Consider the following 11,028-nt stretch of genomic DNA (forward strand, 5'->3'; position numbering starts at 1 on the left):
TCAGGTGCGTTCGCCTTTCCCGATGATCCCCATCGGCGGGATCCAGATGGTACACTCCGTTGCCACGGCAGCCGCCCCGCTGGTGCAGTGGGCGGAGCCTGTAGCCTCCCGCTTGTCGCTGCAGAAGAACGCGGAGGACTCCTCAAGCAGCGAGGCCGCCTCCTCGCATTTGGCCAAGCGGGAAAGACAAGGAGGCGTCGCGAGAGCATCGACCCAACGGTCCTCGGATGACAGCGAAGGGGGCGGAGCCCGACATGGACAGGAGGAGAGCATCCAGACCTGCACCAAGGCCATCGCCTCCCTCTGCATCAACTCCAAGGAGTCCAGCAGGAGCACAGGAGGCCACCGAGAGGAGGAGGAGAAAGGCGGAGCCTCATCTGCCATGCCGCCGCCTCCTCCCCTCCCCACCTCCTCGTCCAGCTCCGCAGATTCAGCACTTTAGTGGCGTGATGTTCAGGCCCCCCCTCCCCTCTTCCTCCCGGTTCCACGTCCTCCATCAGCGTCCGTCCGCCATGATGGACTGGTCAGACTGGTCCTCGTGGGGGGGGGGGGGGGGGCGCGCCTTCCTTTCAGCTGAAACTTTGAAATCAAACTGCTTCCACTCTCACGTCACATTAGTTTCACTTATTTAATGAGGGAGGTGTGTGCACGTGAGCGTGCACGGTGATGGTACGCAGGAAGAAGGACGTGCCTTTTTCCTTCCTGTTGGAACAAGCGGAGCTGGAAACATCATATCTGCCCCCCCCCGCAGCACGTTGACCCCCCCCCAGGCTGGATATTAACCTTCGGTTGCACTAAAACAGATTTTTCGGAGGCTTAGTGTACAGCAGCAGCGATTCTATAAACTATTTATTATTATTGTTGTTTTATTGTTTCATAAATTGTACATTTTTATTAAATGTGGTGGATTTTCTATGTACCGCATGGGGGGGGGGGGTACTGTAATATGGTTTTAGATGTTTGAACTATTTATATCATAGGCCCCGCCCCCTCGCTAGGTTTCCTAGCATCAAGGCGTCTCTGCAGCCCCCCCTCACCGATACATCTCAGAGTAAATGTAGCCCCACCATACTGACTGGATCAACATGGGGGGGACATTCCAGTCCACCTTTTCTACGTGGAGGCTGCAGGCCGTTGCCACAGCAACCAGCCAGTCTGAAAACGCACCTTAAAGCCTCGTTGGGATTTCCTCAAGACTTTGCTCCGTTCTCCTGCTTTTCCAGCAATATTCCGCCAAACTGCTCGCTGAGGGACGGCGTGGGTTGCACGGCTCTGCAATGTGTGTAGTGTATCGGTGTGTATTCCACCAGTATATCCTCTTCTTATGATGTTTTTCTATTTCCATCCTGCTATTTTATGTCCACTTATCATGATGACGATGATGTCTTTACAGATCTCTTATCAAAGCACAAGTCAGTAGATTTAGGACAGAAAGGCGGGAAGTTCTGTGGAGATGATGTGAGTCCAGCTGCAACACGTAGAAGTGGAAGAAAAGTCGTCTTCAAATAAAAAGTTCTGCAAACATTTTAGTCTTGACTGCTGATTCCTGACCGAGCCAGGGGGTCCAGCCGTGGTCCTGGGGGCCACAATCCTGCAGGTTTTCCATGGATCCTGTTTCAACACACCTGAGCAGAACTTGACTGGCTGTTGGATCCATTTAATATGAGTCAGGTATGTTGGAGCAGGGTTACATGGACAACCTGCAGCACTGACTCAAACGGAAGATGGAGAAGTTAGGTTGAAGACCGTAAAGCAGGGGTCGGCAACCCGCGACTCCGGAGCGCCGCCCTAGTGGCTCCCTGGAGCTTTTAAGACATTTTTTTTAAATGGGGAAAGAAATATATTTTTGTTTTGATCTGGTTCTGTAGGAGGAAAAACATGACACAAACATTCTTAACGTTTCCCAATGCTGTAAAAATGTGTAGAATAAATATTAAATTTTAACATTTCTGTCAAGGAAGATTTGCGTCATAGCCTGCGACATGCGTAGCCGATCAGCAGGAGGCTAACCCCAACCCGGGGCTGTGATGGGACATGGATCCCAAAGGGAAAAGGAGAAAATTAACCGAGGAGAACAGAGGATTCAACGTTTCTTGAACTGCATTTGCATTCATTGCCAATGCGGAAGGATTGCCTGAATGTTTGCTCTGTAGCGAGAAGTTGTCAATTAACAAAAAGAGTCATGTGGAAAGACATTTCCTGGGAAAGCATGCTACATTTGCCAGTTGGGAGTGACACAAAAAGTGTGATTGCATTATTTCTGGAGAAATTAGAGAAGCACAAAAATAGATTTAAGTGGATTGCATCTCCAAACTCCACTACTGCTGCAAGTTATGTTGCAACCCGGGAGATAATAAAGCGTAGAAAACCAACAGATGGTGACTACATGAAGGAGTCAGTCATCAGCATATCAGGACACGTATTTCCAGACTTCAGAAACAAAACCGAGATCATACAGAAAATCAAAGACATGTCCCTCTCCGCTAAGACAGTGAAGGAAAGGACCATTAAAATGGCGGCAACATCACCGATCAGCAAATCAAGGACATTAATTCAGCACAAGTTACATCTTACATGTTGAGAAGCTGACCAGTGATGTCCGACAACAGAAGTCACATTAAACGGGTAAGAACATCATCCTTCATAGACAGAGACAAAGTGGATGTTTTTATAAAATGATTTCTGATTATTGTCAGTATATATGTGGAATGACACGTGGTAACGGTGCTCAGGTCGGAGGATAGCTGCGTTGGTTGCGTGTCTAAAGAGAAGAGGATGCTGCTGCGTTTTACCCTCGCACTGACTTGCTTGGCAGAAATCAAACTGAGTTCATTTGATTTTATAAACTTTACCTTTTTTTTAAAAGGCTGCTGGTTTATGTTTTATAAATGCAGGCTGCGTTTTATTGCGCTCTGTTTGTTGATAAGGGACGCGTTATGCACATTCCATTTTGTTTTTTTTTTTGTTTTTTTTTTGTTCTTAAAAATAAAAATGACATTTAAAAAAAAATCAGATTTCTTAATGGCATTGTTTTAATTTGATCAATGCAACGAAACATAATTCATTAATATAGTAATGAAGTTAAACATGAGACGGCATCGTACAACAGAGTCGTCACGTGGTGCGATATTCTCTACAGGATGCGCTGCAGGGAAAATAAACATTTTATCATTAAGGCTCATTCTGTATTTGTAGCCAACGTAGTCATTTTGATGGTTGGCGAATATAGCTAATATAGATACATAAAACATGTGTTTTCTTCATGATAAGGTTTATATAAGGCTTTTCATTTTTTGCGGCTCCAGACATATTTGTTTTTTGGTTTTTTTGGACCAATATGGCTCTTTCAACATTTTGGGTTGCCGACCCCTGGTGTAGAACATGACAGCAGGAGGAATCTAAAATATATTAAATATAAAATGTTATAAAGTAATAAAAGTTTTTTTTTTTAAAAAGCAAAAATGAGAAAAAAAATTTAAAAAACAGTGGGAGAGCGCAGACCTCCAACACGGCCTTTAAAAAAAATCCAAACGGTGATCCGGATCAGAACCACGATTAAACCAGTTCTTCATTTTCACGTTTTCAACAAGTCCAGAAAATTTCATCAAAATCCGTCCAAAACTGTTTCTAATCTAATTCCCGTCAGCAGAAACGTCAACCTGTCCACGTCTCTCGTCTCCATCGTGTCCCTACACGTCTCCATCGTGTGTCCATCGTGTCCCTACACGTCTCCATCGTGTGTCCATCGTGTCCCTACACGTCTCCATCGTGTGTCCATCGTGTCCCTACACGTCTCCATCGTGTCCCTACACGTCTCCATCGTGTCCCTACACGTCTCCATCGTGTCTCCATCGTGTCCCTACACGTCTCCATCGTGTCCCTACACGTCTCCATCGTGTCCCTACACGTCTCCATCGTGTGTCCATCGTGTCCCTACACGTCTCCATCGTGTGTCCATCGTGTCCCTACACGTCTCCATCGTGTCTCCATCGTGTCCCTACACGTCTCCATCGTGTCTCCATCGTGTCCCTACACGTCTCCATCGTGTGTCCATCGTGTCCCTACACGTCTCCATCGTGTCCCTACACGTCTCCATCGTGTCTCCATCGTGTCCCTACACGTCTCCATCGTGTCCCTACACGTCTCCATCGTGTCTCCATCGTGTCCCTACACGTCTCCATCGTGTCCCTACACGTCTCCATCGTGTCCCTACACGTCTCCATCGTGTCTCCATCGTGTCCCTACACGTCTCCATCGTGTCCCTACACGTCTCCATCGTGTCCCTACACGTCTCCATCGTGTGTCCATCGTGTCCCTACACGTCTCCATCGTGTCTCCATCGTGTCCCTACACGTCTCCATCGTGTCCCTACACGTCTCCATCGTGTGTCCATCGTGTCCCTACACGTCTCCATCGTGTGTCCATCGTGTCCCTACACGTCTCCATCGTGTGTCCATCGTGTCCCTACACGTCTCCATCGTGTCTCCATCGTGTCCCTACACGTCTCCATCGTGTCTCCATCGTGTCCCTACACGTCTCCATCGTGTGTCCATCGTGTCCCTACACGTCTCCATCGTGTCCCTACACGTCTCCATTGTGTCTTTGCACGTTTCCATCACGTCTCCATCGTGTCACTACACGTCTCCATTGTGTCTCTACACGTCTCCATTGTGTCTCTACATGTCTCCATCGTGTCCCTACACGTCTCCATCGTGTCCCTACACGTCTCCATCGTGTGTCCATCGTGTCCCTACACGTCTCCATCGTGTCCCTACACGTCTCCATCGTGTCTCCATCGTGTCCCTACACGTCTCCATCGTGTCCCTACACGTCTCCATCGTGTCTCCATCGTGTCCCTACACGTCTCCATTGTGTCTTTGCACGTTTCCATCACGTCTCCATCGTGTCACTACACGTCTCCATTGTGTCTCTACACGTCTCCATTGTGTCTTTGCACGTTTCCATCACGTCTCCATCGTGTCACTACACGTCTCCATTGTGTCTCTACACGTCTCCATTGTGTCTCTACATGTCTCCATCGTGTCCCTACACGTCTCCATCGTGTCCCTACACGTCTCCATCGTGTGTCCATCGTGTCCCTACACGTCTCCATCGTGTCCCTACACGTCTCCATCGTGTCTCCATCGTGTCCCTACACGTCTCCATCGTGTCTCCATCGTGTCCCTACACGTCTCCATCGTGTCTCCATCGTGTCCCTACACGTCTCCATCGTGTCCCTACACGTCTCCATCGTGTGTCCATCGTGTCCCTACACGTCTCCATCGTGTGTCCATCGTGTCCCTACACGTCTCCATCGTGTCCCTACATGTCTCCATCGTGTCTCCATCGTGTCCCTACACGTCTCCATCGTGTCCCTACACGTCTCCATCGTGTCTCCATCGTGTCCCTACACGTCTCCATCGTGTCCCTACACGTCTCCATCGTGTGTCCATCGTGTCCCTACACGTCTCCATCGTGTGTCCATCGTGTCCCTACACGTCTCCATCGTGTCTCCATCGTGTCCCTACACGTCTCCATCGTGTCTCCATCGTGTCCCTACACGTCTCCATCGTGTCCCTACACGTCTCCATCGTGTCTCCATCGTGTCCCTACACGTCTCCATCGTGTCCCTACACGTCTCCATCGTGTCTCCATCGTGTCCCTACACGTCTCCATCGTGTGTCCATCGTGTCCCTACACGTCTCCATCGTGTCCCTACACGTCTCCATCGTGTGTCCATCGTGTCCCTACACGTCTCCATCGTGTCCCTACACGTCTCCATCGTGTCTCCATCGTGTCCCTACACGTCTCCATCGTGTCTCCATCGTGTCCCTACACGTCTCCATCGTGTGTCCATCGTGTCCCTACACGTCTCCATCGTGTCCCTACACGTCTCCATCGTGTCTCCATCGTGTCCCTACACGTCTCCATCGTGTGTCCATCGTGTCCCTACACGTCTCCATCGTGTCCCTACACGTCTCCATCGTGTCCATCGTGTCCCTACACGTCTCCATCGTGTGTCCGTGTCCCTACACGTCTCCATCGTGTGTCCATCGTGTCCCTACACGTCTCCATCGTGTCTCCATCGTGTCCCTACACGTCTCCATCGTGTCTCCATCGTGTCCCTACACGTCTCCATCGTGTCCCTACACGTCTCCATCGTGTCTCCATCGTGTCCCTACACGTCTCCATCGTGTCTCCATCGTGTCCCTACACGTCTCCATCGTGTCCCTACACGTCTCCATCGTGTCTCCATCGTGTCTTTACTCGTCTCCATAGTGTCTCTACATGTCTCCATCGTGTCTTTGCACGTCTCCATTGTGTCTCCATCGTGTCTTTACACGTCCCCGTGTCTTCACACGTCTCCATCGTGTCTCTACATGTCTCCATCGTGTCTCTCCATGTCTCCATCGTGTCTCTACACGTCTCCATCGTGTGTCCATCGTGTCCCTACACGTCTCCATCGTGTCCCTACACGTCTCCATCGTGTGTCCATCGTGTCCCTACACGTCTCCATCGTGTCCCTACACGTCTCCATCGTGTCCCTACACGTCTCCATCGTGTGTCCATCGTGTCCCTACACGTCTCCATCGTGTCCCTACACGTCTCCATCGTGTCCCTACACGTCTCCATCGTGTCTCCATCGTGTCCCTACACGTCTCCATCGTGTCTCCATCGTGTCCCTACACGTCTCCATCGTGTGTCCATCGTGTCCCTACACGTCTCCATCGTGTCCCTACACGTCTCCATCGTGTGTCCATCGTGTCCCTACACGTCTCCATCGTGTCCCTACACGTCTCCATCGTGTCTCCATCGTGTCCCTACACGTCTCCATCGTGTCTCCATCGTGTCCCTACACGTCTCCATCGTGTCCCTACACGTCTCCATCGTGTGTCCATCGTGTCCCTACACGTCTCCATCGTGTCCCTACACGTCTCCATCGTGTCTCCATCGTGTCCCTACACGTCTCCATCGTGTCTCCATCGTGTCTCTACACGTCTCCATCGTCTCTCCATCGTGTCTTTACTCGTCTCCATAGTGTCTCTACATGTCTCCATCGTGTCTTTGCACGTCTCCATTGTGTCTCCATCGTGTCTTTACACGTCCCCGTGTCTTCACACGTCTCCATCGTGTCTCTACATGTCTCCATCGTGTCTCTCCATGTCTCCATCGTGTCTCCATCGTGTCCCTACACGTCTCCATCGTGTCCCTACACGTCTCCATCGTGTCTCCATCGTGTCCCTACACGTCTCCATCGTGTCCCTACACGTCTCCATCGTGTCTCCATCGTGTCCCTACACGTCTCCATCGTGTCTCCATCGTGTCCCTACACGTCTCCATCGTGTGTCCATCGTGTCCCTACACGTCTCCATCGTGTGTCCATCGTGTCCCTACACGTCTCCATCGTGTCCCTACACGTCTCCATCGTGTCTCCATCGTGTCCCTACACGTCTCCATCGTGTCTCCATCGTGTCCCTACACGTCTCCATCGTGTCCCTACACGTCTCCATCGTGTCTCCATCGTGTCCCTACACGTCTCCATCGTCTCTCCATCGTGTCTTTACTCGTCTCCATAGTGTCTCTACATGTCTCCATCGTGTCTTCACACGTCTCCATCGTGTCTCTACACGTCTCCATCGTGTGTCCATCGTGTCCCTACACGTCTCCATCGTGTCCCTACACGTCTCCATCGTGTGTCCATCGTGTCCCTACACGTCTCCATCGTGTCCCTACACGTCTCCATCGTGTGTCCATCGTGTCCCTACACGTCTCCATCGTGTGTCCATCGTGTCCCTACACGTCTCCATCGTGTGTCCATCGTGTCCCTACACGTCTCCATCGTGTCCCTACACGTCTCCATCGTGTCTCCATCGTGTCCCTACACGTCTCCATCGTGTCCCTACACGTCTCCATCGTGTCTCCATCGTGTCCCTACACGTCTCCATCGTGTCCCTACACGTCTCCATCGTGTCTCCATCGTGTCTCTACACGTCTCCATCGTCTCTCCATCGTGTCTTTACTCGTCTCCATAGTGTCTCTACATGTCTCCATCGTGTCTTTGCACGTCTCCATTGTGTCTCCATCGTGTCTTTACACGTCCCCGTGTCTTCACACGTCTCCATCGTGTCTCTACATGTCTCCATCGTGTCTCTCCATGTCTCCATCGTGTCTCTACACGTCTCCATTGTGTCTTTGCACGTTTCCATCACGTCTCGATCGTGTCTCTGCACGTCTCCATCGTGTCTCTACACGTCTCCATCGTCTCTCCATCGTGTCTTTACTCGTCTCCATAGTGTCTCTACATGTCTCCATCGTGTCTTTGCACGTCTCCATTGTGTCTTTACACGTCCCCGTGTCTTCACACGTCTCCATCGTGTCTTTACACGTCCCCGTGTCTTCACACGTCTCCATCGTGTCTCTACATGTCTCCATCGTGTCTCTCCATGTCTCCATCGTGTCTCCATCGTGTCCCTACACGTCTCCATCGTGTCCCTACACGTCTCCATCGTGTCCCTACCCGTCTCCATCGTGTGTCCATCGTGTCCCTACACGTCTCCATCGTGTCCCTACACGTCTCCATCGTGTCTCCATCGTGTCCCTACACGTCTCCATCGTGTCCCTACACGTCTCCATCGTGTCTCCATCGTGTCTCCATCGTGTCCCTACACGTCTCCATCGTGTCTCCATCGTGTCCCTACACGTCTCCATCGTGTGTCCATCGTGTCCCTACACGTCTCCATCGTGTCCCTACACGTCTCCATCGTGTCTCCATCGTGTCCCTACACGTCTCCATCGTGTCCCTACACGTCTCCATCATGTCTCCATCGTGTCCCTACACGTCTCCATCGTGTCCCTACACGTCTCCATCGTGTCCCTACACGTCTCCATCGTGTGTCCATCGTGTCCCTACACGTCTCCATCGTGTCCCTACACGTCTCCATCGTGTCTCCATCGTGTCCCTACACGTCTCCATCGTGTCCCTACACGTCTCCATCGTGTCCCTACACGTCTCCATCGTGTCTCCATCGTGTCCCTACACGTCTCCATCTTGTCCCTACACGTCTCCATCGTGTCCCTACACGTCTCCATCGTGTCTCTACACGTCTCCATCGTCTCTCCATCGTGTCTTTACTCGTCTCCATAGTGTCTCTACATGTCTCCATCGTGTCTTTGCACGTCTCCATTGTGTCTCCATCGTGTCTTTACACGTCCCCGTGTCTTCACACGTCTCCATCGTGTCTCTACATGTCTCCATCGTGTCTCTCCATGTCTCCATCGTGTCTCTACACGTCTCCATTGTGTCTTTGCACGTTTCCATCACGTCTCCATCGTGTCACTACACGTCTCCATTGTGTCTCTACACGTCTCCATTGTGTCTCTACATGTCTCCATCGTGTCCCTACACGTCTCCATCGTGTCCCTACACGTCTCCATCGTGTGTCCATCGTGTCCCTACACGTCTCCATCGTGTCCCTACACGTCTCCATCGTGTCTCCATCGTGTCCCTACACGTCTCCATCGTGTCTCCATCGTGTCCCTACACGTCTCCATCATGTCTCCATCGTGTCCCTACACGTCTCCATCGTGTCCCTACACGTCTCCATCGTGTGTCCATCGTGTCCCTACACGTCTCCATCGTGTCCCTACACGTCTCCATCGTGTCTCCATCGTGTCCCTACACGTCTCCATCGTGTCTCCATCGTGTCCCTACACGTCTCCATCGTGTCTCCATCGTGTCCCTACACGTCTCCATCGTGTCTCTACACGTCTCCATCGTCTCTCCATCGTGTCTTTACACGTCCCCGTGTCTTCACACGTCTCCATCGTGTCTCTACATGTCTCCATCGTCTCTCCATCGTGTCTTTACACGTCCCCGTGTCTTCACACGTCTCCATCGTGTCTCTACACGTCTCCATCGTGTCTCTACACGTCTCCATTGTGTCTTTGCACGTTTCCATCACGTCTCCATCGTGTCTCTACACGTCTCCATCGTGTCTCTACACGTCTCCATCGTCTCTCCATCGTGTCTTTACTCGTCTCCATAGTGTCTCTACATGTCTCCATCGTGTTTTTGCACGTCTCCATTGTCTCCATCGTGTCTTTACACGTCCCCGTGTCTTCACACGTCTCCATCGTGTCTCTACATGTCTCCATCGTGTCTCTCCATGTCTCCATCGTGTCTCTACACGTCTCCATCGTGTCTCTACATGTCACCATCGTGTCTTCACATGTCTCCATCGTGTCTCTACATGTCACCATCGTGTCTTCACATGTCTCCATCGTGTCTCTACATGTCTCCATCGTGTCTCTACATGTCTCCATCGTGTCTCTACACGTCTCCATCGTGTCTCTCCATGTCTCCATCGTGTCTCTACACGTCTCCATCGTGTCTCTACATGTCACCATCGTGTCTTCACATGTCTCCGTGTCTCTACACGTCTCCATCGTGTCTCTACACGTCTCCATCGTGTCTCTCCATGTCTCCATCGTGTCTTTACACGTCTCCATCGTGTCTTTACACGTCTCCATCGTGTCTTTACACGTCTCCATCGTGTCTTTACACGTCTCCATCGTGTCTCTACATGTCTCCATTGTGTCTTTACATGTCTCCATCGTGTCTCTCCATGTCTCCATCGTGTCTTTGCACGTCTCCATTGTGTCTCCATCGTGTCTTTACATGTCTCCATCGTGTCTCCATCGTGTCTTTGCACGTCTCCATTGTGTCTCCATCGTGTCTTTACATGTCTCCATCGTGTCTCCATCGTGTCTTTGCACATCTCCATAGTGTCTCTACATGTCTCCATCGTGTCTTTGCACGTCTCCATTGTGTCTCCATCGTGTCTTTACACGTCCCCGTGTCTTCACACGTCTCCATCGTGTCTCTCCATGTCTCCATCGTGTCTCCACACGTCTCCATCGTGTCTCTCCATGTCTCCATCGTGTCTTTACATGTCTCCATCGTGTCTTTGCACGTCTCCATTGTGTCTTTGCACGTGTCCATCACTTCTCCATCGTGTCTTTACACGT

The 11,028-nt window shown here is 51.1% G+C and overlaps 1 protein-coding gene across 6 annotated transcripts in view; it reads left to right on the forward strand.

The window, feature by feature from the left end:
• hivep2a (HIVEP zinc finger 2a) overlaps positions 1–1,498 on the forward strand; it is a 370,802-nt gene extending 369,304 nt beyond the window's left edge. For 5 of the 6 annotated variants that reach the window (XM_079255546.1, XM_079255548.1, XM_079255547.1 and 2 more), the window contains one exon: positions 5–1,467. In XM_079255546.1, the coding sequence (XP_079111672.1) occupies positions 5–442 (438 nt within the window). In that variant the 3' untranslated portion in view covers positions 443–1,467. Of the gene's footprint in view, positions 1–4 lie in introns of all 6 variants that reach the window. The other variant, XR_013771634.1, reaches the window with a different exon arrangement.
• Positions 1,499–11,028: the final 9,530 nt, after the last annotated feature.

This window comes from Telmatherina bonti (assembly GCF_933228915.1).
Source record: "Telmatherina bonti genome assembly, chromosome: 16".
Lineage (NCBI taxonomy): Eukaryota > Metazoa > Chordata > Actinopteri > Atheriniformes > Telmatherinidae > Telmatherina > Telmatherina bonti.